Raw genomic sequence first — 16688 nt, 5'->3', positions numbered from 1 at the left:
AGGACAAGCCTCTGCAGGTCCCAGCACAGCCTAAACCCGTGAAAGTTGGGAGAAAATTCCCCTTGGCACTAGCAGGGCGCTGTACAGGGGTGCCCTAACACTGAGGAAGGCAGCACTGCAGTGGGATCCTGGATCCCTGCACATCTTTGGGAAGGGGGAATAGTGAAAACATCAAAAACAAAGTTAAAATGGCCATTATGCTCTTTGCTGGGTGCTCCTGGTGGGACACGGGGTTTGCTGGGCACTCCGTGTGACAGGGGCATCCCAGGGCACCTGATGGCACCTGGCAGCCAGCAGGGGACATGGCAGAGCTCCAGAAAATTGTGGAGAATGAGGACACCAAAATTCCTTGAAGCTGTGTCAGGGCAGGGTCAGATTGGATCTCAGGAAAAGGTTCTTCCCCTAGAGGGTTGTTGGGCACTGAACACATTCCCCAGGGCAGTGGGCACGGCCCCAAGGCTGCCAGAGCTCCAGGAGGGTTTAGATGATACTCTCAGGCACATGGTGAGATTTTTGGAAGTGTCCTGTGCAGGGTCAGGAGGTGAACTGGATGATCCTTGTGGGTCCCTTCCAACTCACGATATCCCTTGACTGAAATTCTATGAAAGCAACTGGGTTTTGATAACATTCAATGGATGATCCTCCAATGGCCATCCAAAAGCCTCAAGAAAACCCAAAGGAGCATCCCTGCATGCAAGTTTGACCAACAAACTTTGTTAGAAACGCTATAAAATCCGATGAAAAACCAGAGCCTTGCAGCACAACTTTATAGGACAAGGGCTCTGGCTCCCCACGGGGATCCTGCCCCGATGCTGGTTCAGCTCACGGGTACTGAGTGGCAAGGCTGGCATTGGTGAGGTGTGAGTTAAGGGTCTGTCAGCATTGCCATCACAACCCTTTCGTTTTGGGGATTTATTGCTTGGCTGGGAGGATTTGCTCTAGCTGGAAGTTTGGCAGGAAGGACCACGCACAGCAGCGCATTTCCCTCATCCCTGAAAGCCTCTGAACAGTGGGAAGTTGCACATGGGTCCATAACTGAGGGTTGAAGCCTCCTTCAGAATCTGGCCCTTGCAGCTAAAAGTGGCAAGGCCAGACCAGTGTGATTTCACTGCCTGGGGCCAGCTGGGAGATGGAGATGTGGTATCAAAATCAGTTATAATACACATCTTGCAGCCCGAGGAAGAGGTGGCAGCACTGTTTGCACTCCCATCCATGCTCTCCATGCAACGTTTTCACTGGATTTTATACCTTATATCCGTGAGAAAATAAATGGGAAATATATCCATTTCCACAGTATGGAATAATATGTTAAAACTGGTGATTTTGCTTCGTTCAACATCATATCAGCTGAAACCTTTAACGGAACCGTCACTGATTATAAATAACAAATTAATAATTCTCTTTGACTCTTTCTTGTATTACACCTTCAGGAATAAGGTCCCGGTTCCGAGGGAATGCAAAAGCAAGATTCTGGAAAGAAAAAAAATTAAAAGAAAAAAAGAGAAAAAAAAAAAGAAAAAAAGAAATATGAAAAAAGAAAAAAGATAAAAAAGAAAAAGAAAAAAGAAAAAAGAAGAAAAAAAGAAAAAGAAATAAGAAAAAAAAAAGAAAAAAAAAGAAAAAAGAAAAATAGAAAAAAGGGAAAAGAAGAAAAAGAAAAAAGAAAGCAAAGAAAAAAGAAAAAAGAAAGAAACAAGAAAAAGAAATAAAAGAAAAAAGAAAAAAAGAAAGAAGAAAAAAGAAAGAAAAGAAAAAAGGAAAAAGGAAAAAAGAAAAAAGAAGCAAGAAAAAAGAAATAAAAGAGAAAAGAAAAAAGAAGTAAAAGAGAAAAGAAAAAGAAGTAAAAGAAAAAAGAAATAAGAAAAAAGAAAGAAAATAAAAAAGAAAAAGGAAAAAAGAAAAAAGACATAAGAAAAACGAAAGAAAAGAAAAAAAAGAAAAAATGAAGAAAAAAAACACAAAAAAAGAAAAAAGGAAAAAAAGAAAAAATTGAAGGAGGAGCGTCAGAAAAGGGATGTTTTGAAACAGAAAACAGGTCCGTGGTTTGGAGCGGAGCGGGCCGATCCCCCCCCACCCCACCAGGACCCCGCCTCGCCCCCCCTGCCGGCCATGGCGGGGGCACAGCAGAACTACATCCCCCAGGAGGCAGCGCGGCCGCGGCGCACGCGCAATGCGCGCCCCCGCCGCTCCGAGGCCGGGGCGGCCGCCCCGGCCCATCATGTAGGTGCAGCCGCGCCGGCCCCGCGCAGGGACCCCCGGCCCGGGCACGGCCCAGCCCCGCGGGCCCCGCCGCCACCGCCGCCCCGCTGCAGGCGGGGGCTGGCCGCGGACAGCGGGGCCGCAGCGCCGCATCTTTGTTCGGGCAACTCGCCCCTTTTGGAGGAGCCGCACGGGGGAAGTCTTTGTGCGCGCCCTTCCCCCCAGGCCAGGCGGGGGACAATGTCTCAGCCCCGAGGTGAGCGAGGGCTGCGGGGGCGGCGGGACCTCGGCCGGGTGCAGTTGCACGGGCGTGTGCGTGTGCGTGTGCGTGTGCGGGGCTGCGCGCCTTTGCATGTGCACCGCAGTCGCGTGTGCGGGAGCCGCTGCAATCGCGTGTGCAGGAGCGGCTGCAAGTGCGGGTGCGGGTGCGGGTGCGGGTGCACGGGTGTTTGCACGCCCGCACAGCTCGGGGGTGCAGCGCCGGCTGCGGGTGCATGTGAGCGTGCAATTGCATGTGCGTGTGCACGAGTGTGCAATCGCATGTGCGTGTGCAATCGCGTGTGCGTGTGCAATCGCATGTGCGCGTGCATGTGAGCGTGCAGTTGCATGTGCGGGTGCATGCGAGTGTGCGGGTGCATGCGAGTGTGCGGGTGCATGCGAGTGTGCGGGTGCACGCGTGTTTGCACGCCCGCGTGTCCCGCGGGTGCAGCTCCCGGTGCAGCTCCCGCCGCATTTCCTGCTCCCTTGCGCCGCAGCAGCCCCGCGCTGGCTCCAGCCGGGATCCGCTCCCGGGATTACCGAGCCCTGGCCGCCTTTGGCACGGCCGGGACGCGGGGAAAGGGGGTGTTGGAGGAGCAGCTGCAGCCGCGCTCGGCGCGGGGTTAAAGCAAACTTTGAGACAAGTCCGCGGAGGAGATGAAAGGTGAAACTGGAGTGGAGTTACCAGGAATTAAATATATACCTATGTTTCCATGGGAAAGTATTGTTCTCGTGCCAGGGCTGAGATCATTTTCCACCCATTCCTCTTCCCCCCCCCCCCCCTCCCCTTTTAATATTTGGTAACTTTTGGTCAGAGGCAGCAGCGGGGGTTTGTCACACCAGGACGCTCGGAGCGTGCAAAAAGGCAGGAATGGAGCATTTGGGAGGTGCAGAAAGGCAGGAATTGGGGATCCGGGAGCTGCAGAAAGGCAGGAGTGGAGCGTTTAGGAGCTGCAGGAACGGAGCGTTTAGGAGCTGCAGAAGGGCAGAAGTTGAGAATTTAGAACTTGCAAAAGGGTGGAAACTGAGCGTTTAGGAGATGCAAAAGGGCAGGAGTTGGGCATTTGGGAGCTGCAGAAAGGCAGGAATGGAACGTGGAGAGCTGCAGGAACGGAGCGTTTTGGAGCTGCAGGAATGGAACGTTTGGGAGCTGCAGAGGGGCACAAGTTGAGAATGCAAAAGGAAGTTGAGATGCAAAAGGGCCAGAAATTGGGGAATTTGGAAGCTGCAGAAACTGAGCATTGAGCAGCTGCACAAAGGGCAGGAATTGGGGCATTTGGGGGGTGCAGAAGGGCAGAAGTTGAAAATTTGAGAGCTGCAGGAATCGAGCACTTGGAGGCTGCAAAAGGGCAGAAACGGAGCATTTCGGAGCTGCAGGAGGGCAGAAAGGGGCCCGGCCCCCCGGAGGCAGCGGGAGGGAGGTTTGGGAAGGGGACAGCAGTGATTTATTTTTGCCAGCGTGGTGGCGAGCGCTCGCTCTTCGCGTTTAACTCGGTGGTTATTCCGGAGCGGCTCTGCCTTGTGTCCTGCAAGGGAGGGGGGAGGAGGTGGAGAATTTAATATTGCAAAAATGCTGTGGGAATGCAACAGCCCCTGCAAGAGCAGGCGGAGAGGTTTAAGGAGGAGTTGCTCCGGCCATTCATTGTGAAAATAGATGCCCATATGTCAGCGAGCAGCCACACAGATGCAGCTTTTGGAACCTTTTAAATGCTTGGATTGGATGTTGCAGCTTGGCTCTCCCTGCATCCTGCAGCCCTCGCACATATTTGGGATTGGGGGGGTGAGAGGCAGCACATGGCCCGGTGGGAGCAGGTCCCAGACTGGGTTTGGGGGCTGCCTCTTGTTGTATTTATTTATTTATTTATTTATTTTAATAAGCCATCTGTGAAGTCAGTGGCCTCTCCCAGTAATCCTTGCAGGGAGGACATGGGGAAGGAGGTGCTTGCACAGCTCTTGCCACACAGTTTTCCTTTGTAAGAAAAATGTAAAGTTGTTGTATAATTTATTCCTAATTTGGGTTTGCTGCAGTCATCTTTTCCAGTCAAGCAGGGAATTGTAAAAGTTTCCGACAGAAAGAGCCAAGGAAGTTTGATAATGCAGGGTTGGACCTGGTGATACCCACAGCACTCTGCCCCTGGCTGGGGGGTCCCTGGGAGACCCTCGGAGGGGCAAGGGGGGCAGCTGCTGCCTGAGGGTCCCCAAAAAGCCTCAGGGTGGGAAAACCTGAGTGTGCAGAGCTGGTGACAGGCAGGGACCTGTGCTGGTGGCCCTGCAGCCCACCCTCCCCAGGGGCTGCTCAGCCTCCGTGCTCCCCAGCCCTGTCCTTCTCCGTCCTCCTCGGCACCAGGAAAAAGGGAAAACAGGAGTAGCCAACCCACAAAACACGATCCCAATGAATGGCATCATTCTTGAGTCCCTTTTCTGTCCATCCCTCTCCCTGCAATCCCAGTGTCTGAGCTGGAATTCCTTACACGGATAACTTTTCCAAGTTCAGCTGTTCAGGCCGAGGTTTTGCTCGGGAAGGGGTTTCAGCTCCGGGGCTTTGCACCAGAGGTGTCGTTCTTGGGGATGAATTAAGGGAGGCATAATCTGTGTTTCGGGATCAGCTTTCATGTGCTGCACAGGAGGTTCCTCGTCAGCTCTCTAAAATACAGCCCAGAGCCCCAGCCAGCTGCTGAACCCTCTCCCTGCTTTGAATCCTTTCCAAAGTTGTTCTGAGAATTTGCCAGAGATTAATGTTTTGGTTTTTTTTTTTTTTTTTTTGATGCAGCTTGTCAGGGGAACATGTGAGCAGGAGGGTTGTTCCTGCACCAGGCTTATTCCCTGCAAGGAATCTCACCTAGTTCAGGGGGACCCTACCCGTGCCACGTGAGCAAGCAGAGCTGATCTGCCTCCTGCACAACCACAGCATGGGCTGCAAAGGTCAAAACTCCCCCTGGAATTCAGAAGCAACAGTTTTATTCGGGGCCTTTCCATGGTAGGAATGAGCAGTTGCCTCCAGCATTGTGCTCATAGTTCTCAGCCAAGTTACCTGGACCCTGATGGACTCCCCAGGAGTCCATCAAAATATAAAATACAGTTCAAATCTGCCTTTCACCCCGTGCTCGTTCCTGCCTTCATTCCCTAAGCTGCAAAGTGATTTTTTTTTTTGTTGGATGGAGCAGTCCATAGCAAAATTCCCTGGGCACAGCAGGTCCCTGCAGGCTGTTCCTTCACCTTCAGAAGTGAGCCCATTCTAGACCAGTGGGACTTGATGCTGATGGGAGCTTCAAAGAAGTTGAATTGCTGCCCAAACAGGGCCCATTTGGCTGTCATGACTAATAGGATATGATTTTGGAAGAGGGGGGAAAACAAAAGCAGAAGTCCATATAAATGACAAGCTAAGCACAGTTTGAGGCTGTAAATCTGAACTCCAGTGGCAGCAGATGTATCCAAGAGTCTCCCAAATTCCTTGGGACGGGGGGAATCACTCCCTGGAGAATCCCACACTGGAGAAGCCACCTGCAAATATGCAGATTTCTCCACTGGAAGAAGAAAAGGGGAGGGGCAGCAGTTCCCATTAGAGCACTGATTCAGAAATAGTACGTGGAAAGGAGCGATGCTCAAGCTAAATATTGCTGCCCGTTGATCTTCGACTTTGTGGTTTCAAATGCAGTTTTCTGTGCTTGAGCTGCAAAGGGAAGACTGAGATTATGAGCAGCACGTCCCACGTGATGCTGGCTGAGTGTGTACCCTCTGGACTTTGACCACAGGCCCTGCACCTATTCAAAATATTACAGTTTTATGTGAAACACTCTTTTTTTTTTCTTTCCCCCCCTCAACCCCCCAGCTAGAAGTCTCAGTGGAGCAGATGTAGAGGCTAAACGGTGGTAGTTGTTTTTTTAAATCCTAGGTAGGTGGCAGGTTGTTGCTGGTGTAAGATTAACCCGTGAGCAGCTCCTGTGGGTTGTGCAATGTGCATTTTGCCTCGTCAGCACCACCTCAGCTTCTCCCCACTCACACACTCACTCCCATGACACAGGACCTGGCAAGGGCACAGGGAGCATGGTCAGCCAGGTGCAAGCCTAGCAAAGCCTGGACTAGCAGCAAACAGCCGATTTCAGTTGGAGTTGTTGATTTATTTTTAATTTATTTATTTTTTTTAAGGATACCCTGCTGAATTAGCTTCGCCCTGTTGCGTGTGCTGCCTGCTCTGCTGCAGGGATGGGAGTGCCTGTGGACCTGCTTTGGGTTGAGAGGGGGCAAATGTTTATAAAGAGGTTTAAAAGCCTCGTGCAGTGCCAGGCTGGAGGAATTAACCAGCAGGGGAAGAGGGAAAACCAGCTGGTTGGGGTAGAGAGTTTTTGGCTGGAGATGATGTTTGGCATAAACCAAATCACTGCTGTGCCCGGGGAGCTGAGACACCTGGCTGGGCCCCTGCAGTCGCTGTGTTTTGCTGCCTGCACCCCTGCAGAGCCCTAAGGAGGCGTTTTTAGGGTGCCCTGTCCCCATGTCCTGACATGTCACGACAGCAGCAACGTGCTGGTCAGGGCAGCACCTCCCCAGTGCTTGGCAGGGACAGCACACAAGCATTGAAAAGCTTAAACTGTAGAAGCAATTATAGCAATAAAAGTGATAAGTTGCAGGGGAAAAAGGAGCAAAGAGCTGTTTTCTCCTCGCTGCCACACCAAGTGCTGCTGCTTTGTTACCTCAGTCACCAAAAACTCCGAGGTTCCTTCGGGGTGAGTTCCCTCCCGTGACACACACACAAGCTGCTAAGGTGAAGCAAATGATGCTCAATTAAATCACAGGAGTAATTTAGGGAGATGAGACACCTCATTCCTCCCAGAGCACTGGCATTACTGGAACACAGGTTTGCAAGTTCTGGGTCCTGTAGTTGCAAACACACAAGGTGACTGAAAAGTTGCCTTTTTTCCTCCAAACAGTACCTGTGTTTGTTTTCACTTGTCCGTTTTTTCCTGCTGAAAAGAGCTGTAGCAACACCTATAGAAGCCTCTGAGAAAAGGATCGAAAACCAACACACCTGAAAAAAGCTCTGATCCCTTTTTTAAGTTGGAAGAGAGAAGACCAGTATGGGAGTTCTGCTAGCACAGGAGTGGGGATGGCCTTGCAGCCCTCTGCAAATGCACCTGGAGGACCACAGCCCAGTCCTGGTCAGGATTCCCAACCCTTCCCCGTGGGGTTCCATGCCTTCACCCCATGAACTTGCATTCCTGATGCTCAGCCTGCCCACAGGGCTGCTCCTGCTCCAGCTCCAAAGGCAAAGCTCTGCACTTCACGTGCTGGGCCGGTCCCAGCTTTGGTGGCAGTGGGTGGCACAGGTACTTCTGGGCAAGAATGACTCACCTGAGCACACAGGTGTCCCTTGCTGCATTCACTCGTGTTTTGGGGGACTATTTTGAGGTGCATTGGAGTTGGCAGCTTGGCCACCAGCAGCATTATTGTGTGGAGTGTTGAGTCAGTCTCCAGTGCCTGGATAAATTGCAGGACTGTTGTTTTAATTTTAGACATGAACGGAGCTATAATTAAAAAAAAAAATCTGTTTCATTACCTGTAGAGTTACTTAACTCCCTTCCTTAGGGCCTGTCTGGGAATAGTTTAAGGGATTAGCATTATCAGCTAGAGCAGTGTTAGCAGGAAGGCAGATCCAGGAGCCTGGAGCTGTGCCATGACAGATATTATGATCTGTGGTGGCAAAGTGGTGAAGGCCATTCAGTGCAATTTCCATTATCTGCTCATTGCGCAAAAACTTGGGGCTTTTTCTGCTTTTGTTTTCCAAATCCACAACGTTCTGCACTTTGACAAGTGTGAATGGAAGAGTGTCCCCTGGCTCAGTAAAAAGCAATTTGGAGAGGGGAAGTCTCGAGACTGTTGCCTGTAGGGCTTTCTTTCGCCTCAGAGCCAGAATTAAACCTCTCCTTCAAACCTCACTCTTTTCAGGCAGGAATTCCAAACACCCCGTTGATGTTTCAGAGGGTTCATCCCACCATGAAAGTCTGGAGTGCTAAAGCACTTCTGAGTCACCTTTGCTTTGGAGATGGTGCAGACAAGGTGCAGAACATCCTTTGTGGAAGCTCCGAGAAGCCGCTCGTGCATCCTGGTCTGCTGGTGGGGCTGAGCATCCCTCTGGATTTGCTATCCCAGAGTCAGGCAGGAGCCTGAATTTGTGCAGGCACGGTCAGAGCAGCATCTGATGGCACCAGGAGAGGGTTTTGGGGCAGGAGCTGCTCTGGCTACTCCCAGTTGCTGTAGGAGCAGCGGCCGTGGCTTTTTTGGGCTGCAGACATCTGAGTGCTGCAAACAGCCTCTGCAGCTGAGGTAGGGTTTCATATTTGTAAGAGAAAAAGGCATTTTTTTTTTCCCCTTATTTGAGCAGGAAAAGTTCACAGAGCAAAGCTGATCCAGTTTCTTGCCGTTGCTGTTTTGTTAGCCTACTTAGCCTGCAATTTTATAATCAAGGCTGGATTTTCTCAGCCTGCACCCGGGCAAGATCAAAAATCATTAGGGGAACTTAAGCCCCAGCAGCATCCACTTTTACTGCATTCAGATGGAAACAGTGGGGGGAAAAAAAAAGGAAAGAAAAAACCAGCAGAAGTTGCAGATGAGATGCCAAAGATAAGGCAGCAATAGCAAATCAGTGCAGGAGTCAACACTTCACTGTGTCTGCAATAAGAGGCCTCTAATGAAGGCTGAATCAGCATGGACTTGGGAGCTGCTTTTCAAGGAGAATCTTTTTCTAAACAAAAATATGTAATTACACTCAGTGAAACATGCTTATCAGTGCCAAATGGCCTCAGAGCATCCTCTGGCTGCTCTGTAGAAGTCCCAGGCAACATGTTTTTGTGCCTGTGTTCATCCTGCAGTGGGGTCTGATCCCGAATTTCCTCTCTCCTGTGTGTTCAGCAGGGCTTATTTCACACTCAAGCAACAAGTTATAAAAATTACAGCTTCACTCCACGTTATCATTTATCTTATGAATGTTTATTGCTTCTCCAGTAGTTCAAGGTCAGATATAGAAAAGGACTCAAAAGTCTTTTGATGTTCTGACAGCTCCAAAGTGATGGAAGTCCCCATCTGACAAAGACAGACCTTCCCAGAGAACTGGCACCAAAAAGGAAGGGAGAGGGAGGATTTTAAAGGCAAACCCAGCATTCATTACTGACTTTATAGAGTAGGTTTAAATTAGATATTAGGAAGGAATCCTTCCCTGGGAGGGTGGGGAGGCCCTGGCACAGGTTGCCCAGAGAAGCTGTGGCTGCCCCTGGATCCCTGGAGGTGTCCAAGGCCAGGTTGGACGGGGCTTGGAGCAACCTGGGCTAGTGGAAGGTGTCCCTGCCCATGGCAGGGGGTTGGAATGAGATGAGCTTTCAGGTCCCTTCCAACCCAAACCATCCAGTGATGCTTTCCCTGGATTTGCTCCATTCTGTTTGCTCTCATCACCTCCCGTGTGCAGGAGCCCCAGTCAGAGCCCTCTGGATTCACAGGCTGACTCAAGTACCTGCAGGCAGGAGGTGAAGGATTCACTTAAGAACCAGGGAACACGAGATGAGAGGGCCCTTCTGGCACCAGCTCTGCGTGGAGGGTTTGTGCAGCACCTCACAGGGCCCTGGGCACCGGCTCCTTCTTCCAGGGCACTTCTCCAGTGCTGGCAGCTGGCCCCCACTCAGAGACACACTTCCCAGCTTTGGTTTCAGCACAGCCCTTTTTCCTAGGGCTTCTTTAATTGCCTGCAATTAGGGTCTGCAGTGCTGCAAAAGTATGAAGAAATAAAACCCAGTTTGGCTCTGTGAGGGCTGGGGTTGATTCCTTCTCTCAAACAGCTGATGCTGTGGCCTTTTAGAAGGGAGGTGTCAGCCTGGGACCGTGGGGTTTGTGCCTGTGGCTGCCCAGGGTTAAAGTACAAATATGGGATATTTATTGTAGTTTTATTCAAGGAGTGAACACCTGGAGGAGCTGAGAATAGCCATCCTCTTCTGCCAGTTGGGTGAAAGAAAAGACAGGGACTTTACACGCTGTCACCAAACCCCCTTTGGGCTAAGCTACATCTTAAGTAGATTTGTTTAAGCACTGAACTTCAGCACTTGGCAAAAGTGCCTCAGGCAGAAGCACAAGCCACAGCACAGGGCTCTGGCAGCCCTGAGAGGCCCTGAAGGTGCAATGGGCCACCCCAGCCCCTGCAGAACAAGGTCAGGGTCTGGCCAGCTGGGACTCTGCTGTTAGTGAGGTGCAGATTCTGGTCTGGCTGGGATTTCCAAACTCCTTCCACGTTTGGGAGGTAGCAACAGGACAGGGAAGCTGCTGTAGTTAAATGTGAACAGCACTGAAGTTTGGGCTGTGGAGCTGTAGATGTGTCCTGCTGTCTCCTCTTTCAGGTTTGCTTCTCTGAACAGGGAGATGCTGGTTAATGCAGAACTCCCTCCCAAGCAGACCTTGGTACTTAACTCTGTTAATTAAATGCTTTCCAAAACCACAAGATTGACCTTCACTGCATGCCCACAGATTTTTCTCTCATTTAACAAGCAGAAGGTTGTCAGAGTAGCCTATTAAAGCAGAAGAAAGGCAGTGCTCTAATACTGTTGGGTTTTGACCTGTTCCAAAGCATTTTTCTGCTTTTTAACTCTTAAGAGATGAAAACCACAATCCTCTAACAACCTACCAGGAGAAACCAGGCTGGAGACGGGGAGTGCTTGGCTGAAACATGGCACAAAGTCTGATAAAATAGTGAATATACGTAAAATTGAAGTTTATTCAGATATCTATACAATAAGCCAAGACAGCCATTATTATATAGACAGGTCCTTGTGTAACCAGAGAGCTGTGCTGTGTGGCACAGATTTGTCCTTTGGGAGATACCCTCTGGAAAAAAATACAGGCAATTAACACAGACTCTGACTTCCTTACCTTTCCCAAGGACACCAGCAATTTGCTCATTGCTAATAAAACTTGGAACATCTCTACGGAAAAAACTTGAATTCCTGCCAAGGAATCAGTTCCACAAATTAACTGAAATACCAGGTTGGTGCAGTGCATGGAAGGACATCCCACACCAGCCCCCCGACAGCGTTGGAACTGGAGGGGGAGAGCCCAAAATAGCCCCTGGCAGCTGGGGAGGGCGGCACAGGAGCTGCATTCGGGGATGATCAGTAGTAAGTTGGTTTTCTGGAGGCGGGAAGGGCTGAATTGGCAGCATTTGGCAGAGAGAAGGACCCCAGGGCTTGCACCTCTGCAGGTCTTTTTGGGGTGGCAGCAGGGGAATGTGCCCTGGCAGCCACCTGAGCTGGGCAGCACCATAGGCTGCCTCTGGCACCCCCTCAGCCTCATTCATGCCATTGGGCAACTTCCTTTGGAGCTAAGCAGGCCATTTTTTTTTTCTCCTATTTTTTTTTCCTCCTATTTTTTTTCTTCCCCTCAAAAACCATTTGGTACTTCCCCCGCAAGAAATCAGAAGCTTTATGTCTGATAAGGGGCTGGAACAGCTTCCTGCACTAGGAGAACATTCCTCCTCTGGCTCTTCCTGCAGCCAGACCAGAACAATGCCAGCACTTCCAGTGTCATCAGCCCTTCACTTCACCTCTGAGCACACTCCTTGAGGGCCCATCCTGTGCAGCATCTCCCCAGCCAGCACCTCCTGCAAAGGGGGGGCTCCTTTCCCAGCAGCTTCTTTGAAAAAGGCAGGAGCAATCCTGAGGTTCAGTCGGAGCAGCTGTACCCAAGCAGGGCCCTGTTTTGGATGAGTAGGGGCTGAAGAATTTTTTTTTTTCTTTCCCCTTAAAGGAGAAGCTAAATAGGATTTTTTTTTTGGTGTTTTCATCTTGAAGCTGCATGTGCATGTGCTGAACTTGGAGCATCCAAGCCCTCGTGCAGGAGTCAGTGGGACTGAATGTGCTTGGTTGGGGCTGAGCACACGCATAAGAATTTACAAGGTTTGGGATGTATTTTGTCCCGGTTGCTAAGTGGGATGGACATTATGGATTTGTGTCCATGATTTATGCTATCCTGCTGCTCTTGGTTGCTTTTTTTTTTTTCCTCATTTCTGCTCTTCTTTTTTCCCATTTCTGCTTGTCTGCCCTTGCACACAGAAAGCAAGATCATTTTTGGGAGAGCGTGTGTGTGTGTGTAAGTGCAGTGACAGTCTCAAAACTCGCACGGGGAGTTCTGTGAAGGCTTTGACAGAAAGGCTTATAAAGAGAGGTTTGTGTTTTCAGCTCCTCATTTAGAAAGCTGGGTGGAGAGATGTGACCTGACAGGCTTTGATCCACGTGGACATATGGGGAGAGAAAAAAATGTGCCCAGTTGTGTCAGGGACACTTTATTAGGGTAAAAAGGAGAAGTCTTGCCTGGTACCACAGTGCTGTGCTGTAACAGATTTCTTCAGTGTGTTTTCCAAGTTGAGATGCAATGGCATGATGAAAACTGGGGAAAGGCTTTTGTTCTTTCCATACTGCTTGCTCTGTATTTGACACACAAGCAAGTGTGTGCTCTCCAGCCTGGAGAAGAGGAGACTGAGGGGAGACCTTATAGAATTCTGCAGCTTCTTCTTGAGGAGCAGTGGAGGGGCAAGCACTGATCTCTGTTCTGTGTGACCAGTGACAGGACCCCAGGGAATGGCTGGAGCTGTGTCAGGGGAGGTTTGTGTTGGATCTCAGGGAAAGGTTCTTGCTCTAGAGGGTGGTGGGGCACTGACCAGGCTCCCCGGGGCAGTGGGCACAGCCCCAAGGCTGCCAGAGCTCCAGGAGCATTTGGACAATGGTGGGACTGTTGGGGTGCCCCATGCAGGGTTTGGACTGATGTTCCTCGTGGATCCCTTCCAGCTCAGGATATTCCGTGATTCTCAGCAGGTGTCTGGCAGGTCATGCTCTCTCACCTCGGGCTACAGTGGGTTTGAACTTTAAAGAGCTTCCCTGGAAGCCACATCCACCTTCACCTGCACAGCTCCTGGAGCCTCCCTGCCTGTGCCAGCCTGCCCTGCTGAGGTGTTTGCAGGCCCAGGCTCTGTCCGTGGTGGGACAGACTCGCTGCTGCTGGTGGAGCAGCTCCGTGTGCTGGTGGTTTCCTGGAGCTGTTATTGCTGACAGAGCAATAAACAGGAGGGCAGTTATTCCCTGGAGCCTCCTGTCCTGTCCTGGTGTTGGGGCAGTGCCCAAAGCTGCAGAGCTGGAGCCTTGGGTGGCTTGGAGGGGACACGGGTTTGGCTTTCTTGCAGTTCCCTTGGCTTCTCCCTGTGAACAGTGCTCCTGTATGTTTTTAAAGTAGGACCTACACGTTGGCTGGAGGCATTGCCAGCAGAGGGAGCAGGAGTTAGTTCCTCCCCTCTGCACTGTCCAGAACTATGAAATACCGTCTTTAATAATTCAGATATACAAATAAGCAAATAAGCTCTTAAATCATTAAAGAACAGCTGTCTAACAGGGTAGCACAAAGTCAGGCTGGTCAAAGCCATGTTGAAAAATTAAGCACAGTGTTTGGCTGAACCTTTACCAGAATTTCCCATGACAAAATGTCAGGCAAGGAAGCAGATCCTCTCCTTCCATGGCAGCGCTGCTGGTGCTGTGACATCCCTCTAATGCAGGAAAACCTCTGGGTGAGGTTGCCACCTAATTTCTGACCTACACGTGGATTAACATAGTCCTCCTGCTCCCCAGGGACTTCTGCAGAAGGTGAGGATGGTCACTGAGGGCACATTCCTCTATTTCCATGGATATTCCCATTTGGCTGTAAATATTATTGATGCTTCATAACTCACAGAATGACCAAATCAATGAGCACTTTTCTCTCTTTGGAACATAACTTACTCATTTAGGCTGAAGGTGGCTTTCCTCATGAGCAGAAAATGATAACCCCAGGTTTTATATGCAGAGCATCAGCAGTAGATGTCTGACAGAGGTGTAGTTGAAATGTGCAGATTTACAATATGCTGAACAAATTCAATCTGTGCTTGGTAAAATGAGACTCCTGTGGCTGCCTGGAGCACCTGGTAACAGCAATAAAGCCGTGCCTTGGATTGCCCCGTGGTACCAGCTGGATTTTATTCCATCCTGCTGTGAGGGTGGTGACACCAGGACAGGTACCCCACAGGGAAGGTGTTCAGTGGGTAGAGGCATCTCCATGGAGAAATGGGGCTGCTCTAACATGTGGGGAGCAGGAGCTGGGGGCCGAATCTCTGTACTTGCTTCTCTGGGGACGGTGACACCCCAAAGGGGCTGTTGACTGAGCTCCCCAGGGGACTCCTGCCTGGCCCATCACACCCTCCAGCTTTAGCAAAGTCCTGTTTTTCCCATGTTCCAGCCTCCTGACTCATTTTGGCTGAAGAAGCCTCAGCTCCTGCCCACATGGCTTTGCCAGTGGATGCTACGAGGCAGCGTTGGGTGCAGGAGGGGGATGATGGGGAGCCACCGGTGTCCATGTGTGGGTTGTCCCTTTTGGGACTGGAAAAGGGGCTGAAGGTGGCAGGTGCCCAGACGTGCTGCAGCTCTTGCAAAGGCTAAGCCAGCGGTCTGGCACAGCCTTCACACTCAAGATCCCTCTCAGCCTGGCACTTAGGACAGGCTTAGAGCACGTGCTTAAATCTGAGCACCAACAAGACCCAGGAGCCTTCCCAGCTGGAGCCACAGGGCTGCGAGTGCAGCACAGCAGAGAGTGGAAATGTCACCTTCCTCTTCCAAAGCAATTTACATTTCCCCTGCTGGCAGCACATCCGACAGCTCCAAGAGGCCCTGGCTCTGCCAGGACAGCAGCCCCCCCTCTCCTGGGCAACCCTCAGGGCTGGGCAGCTGGGGGAGATGCAGGAGCTGATTTGGTTTTTCAGGGGAGGTGAAGCTCTGCTGCAGGGCCCCCGCTCTGCTTCCCTAAAAATGCTTTGCAGGATCCCCTGGGAGAAAATCCCAGCTGTGCACTGAGCACATTAAAAAAACCTGAAAAGCAAAACTGAAACTGGAGGGAGAGCTCAAGCGAAAGGGTGCCTGTGGGGTGTCTGATGGGGAGGGGATCTTATCACCCTAAGAAAATTGGGGTTTGAGGCTCTGCAGAGAAATGGGGAAAGGAATTGGACTCGATGATCCTTGTGGGCCCTTCTAACTCAGGATATTCTATGATTCTGTGATTGTATGAGGTTTACTGTGTCAGGTTTCCCAGGGAGCAGCAGGTTTGGGAAGCACAGAAGTGTTTGTAGCTGGGCTGTGGCACATGAATTTAAGGCAAATCCTGCCCCCATTGTGGCAGGATTTGCATTGAGGCAGATGGAGCACCTGCTTTTATGTTAAATATAGGACAGTTGCTGCTGCCTGCTCGCTGTTCGTGTGGGAAGTCGCTCAGAGCCTCGTAGCTGTGTGTGGTCACTCGCTGAGGTGAAATCTTGGTGGATAAGGGGAAGTTAAAAAAAGCAAGTGGAGCACTGGGAGTGATGCCCAGTTCATGGGCAAACCCTCAGCATCCCCTCAGCTCTCACGTTGCTGTGGGAGCTTCAGCCCCTCCTCTGTGGGGCTGCACGGGGAGCACCCATAGCACAGGGAGACCCTTCAGGGTGCTGCTGCTGCCCCGAGGAGCAGAGCCCACCCTGCCTTCCTGAGGGGCAGGGAGCACAAAGGCTTGGATAAGCCTTGCACGCCACGATGCAGGAACATTTGGAAAGCTCTTTGCCCTCCTGTGCTCCTCTTCCTCTGCTGGCAGGAGTGGGAGGTGTCCGTGCCCCTGCCCACACGTCCCCCTGTGCCCGGGCAGAGCCCACCTCCTCCAGTGCCACAGGCAGGTGCTCTTTGGCACCGAGAAAACAGGCACGAAGGTAGTGGCAGTGAAAGCAGCCTCGTCCTCCAAATCCTCCTGCACAAAAGCCCTTTTGTTCGTCCAGTGAATTCCAAGAGCTTTTCTCCAGTTTTGATTCCAGCGAACTCCCACTGCAAGCAGACAGGCTGGAGGGCTGGAAACAAAGCAGCAACCAAATGAAAAGTCCCTCATAAAAAAAAAAAATCCCCACGAGGGGCTGGAGGCTCTTGACAGACAGCTTCCCCAGCCTGCAATTCCTGTGGATTTCCTAATTTGAGATAAGCAGCAAAGAAAACAGGCTCTGGGATGGGGAGGCAGCGAAGCCGGTGGACCTTGGCAGAGGGAAAATACGGGCATGATTTATGGTGTGCTGGGGGCTGGAGGGAGTGCCTGCCCCTTCTCTTGCCCCCGGAGCTCCACTGCTGGGATTTCTCATGGTACCAGGGGCCATGAGGCCCCAGGGGCCTCTGTTT

General features: G+C 51.0%; 1 protein-coding gene across 1 annotated transcript in view; it reads left to right on the top strand.

Annotated features, from left to right (window-relative positions):
• Window positions 1-2188: 2188 nt before the first annotated feature.
• The window catches only part of MAP2K6 (mitogen-activated protein kinase kinase 6), a 53609-nt gene continuing 39109 nt past the window's right edge, over window positions 2189-16688 (top strand). The window contains exon 1 of the mRNA XM_051797749.1: window positions 2189-2455. Within this exon, the coding sequence (XP_051653709.1) occupies window positions 2440-2455 (16 nt within the window). The 5' untranslated portion in view covers window positions 2189-2439. The remainder of the gene's footprint in view (window positions 2456-16688) is intronic.

The sequence above is a fragment of the Manacus candei genome, unplaced genomic scaffold (genome assembly GCF_025592945.1).
Source record: "Manacus candei isolate 608988 ecotype Guabito, Panama unplaced genomic scaffold, ASM2559294v1 h1tg000047l, whole genome shotgun sequence".
In the NCBI taxonomy this organism is placed as follows: domain Eukaryota; kingdom Metazoa; phylum Chordata; class Aves; order Passeriformes; family Pipridae; genus Manacus; species Manacus candei.
The sequence above is the reverse complement of the archived record's forward strand: the minus strand, read 5'-3'. Positions and strand labels throughout refer to the sequence as shown.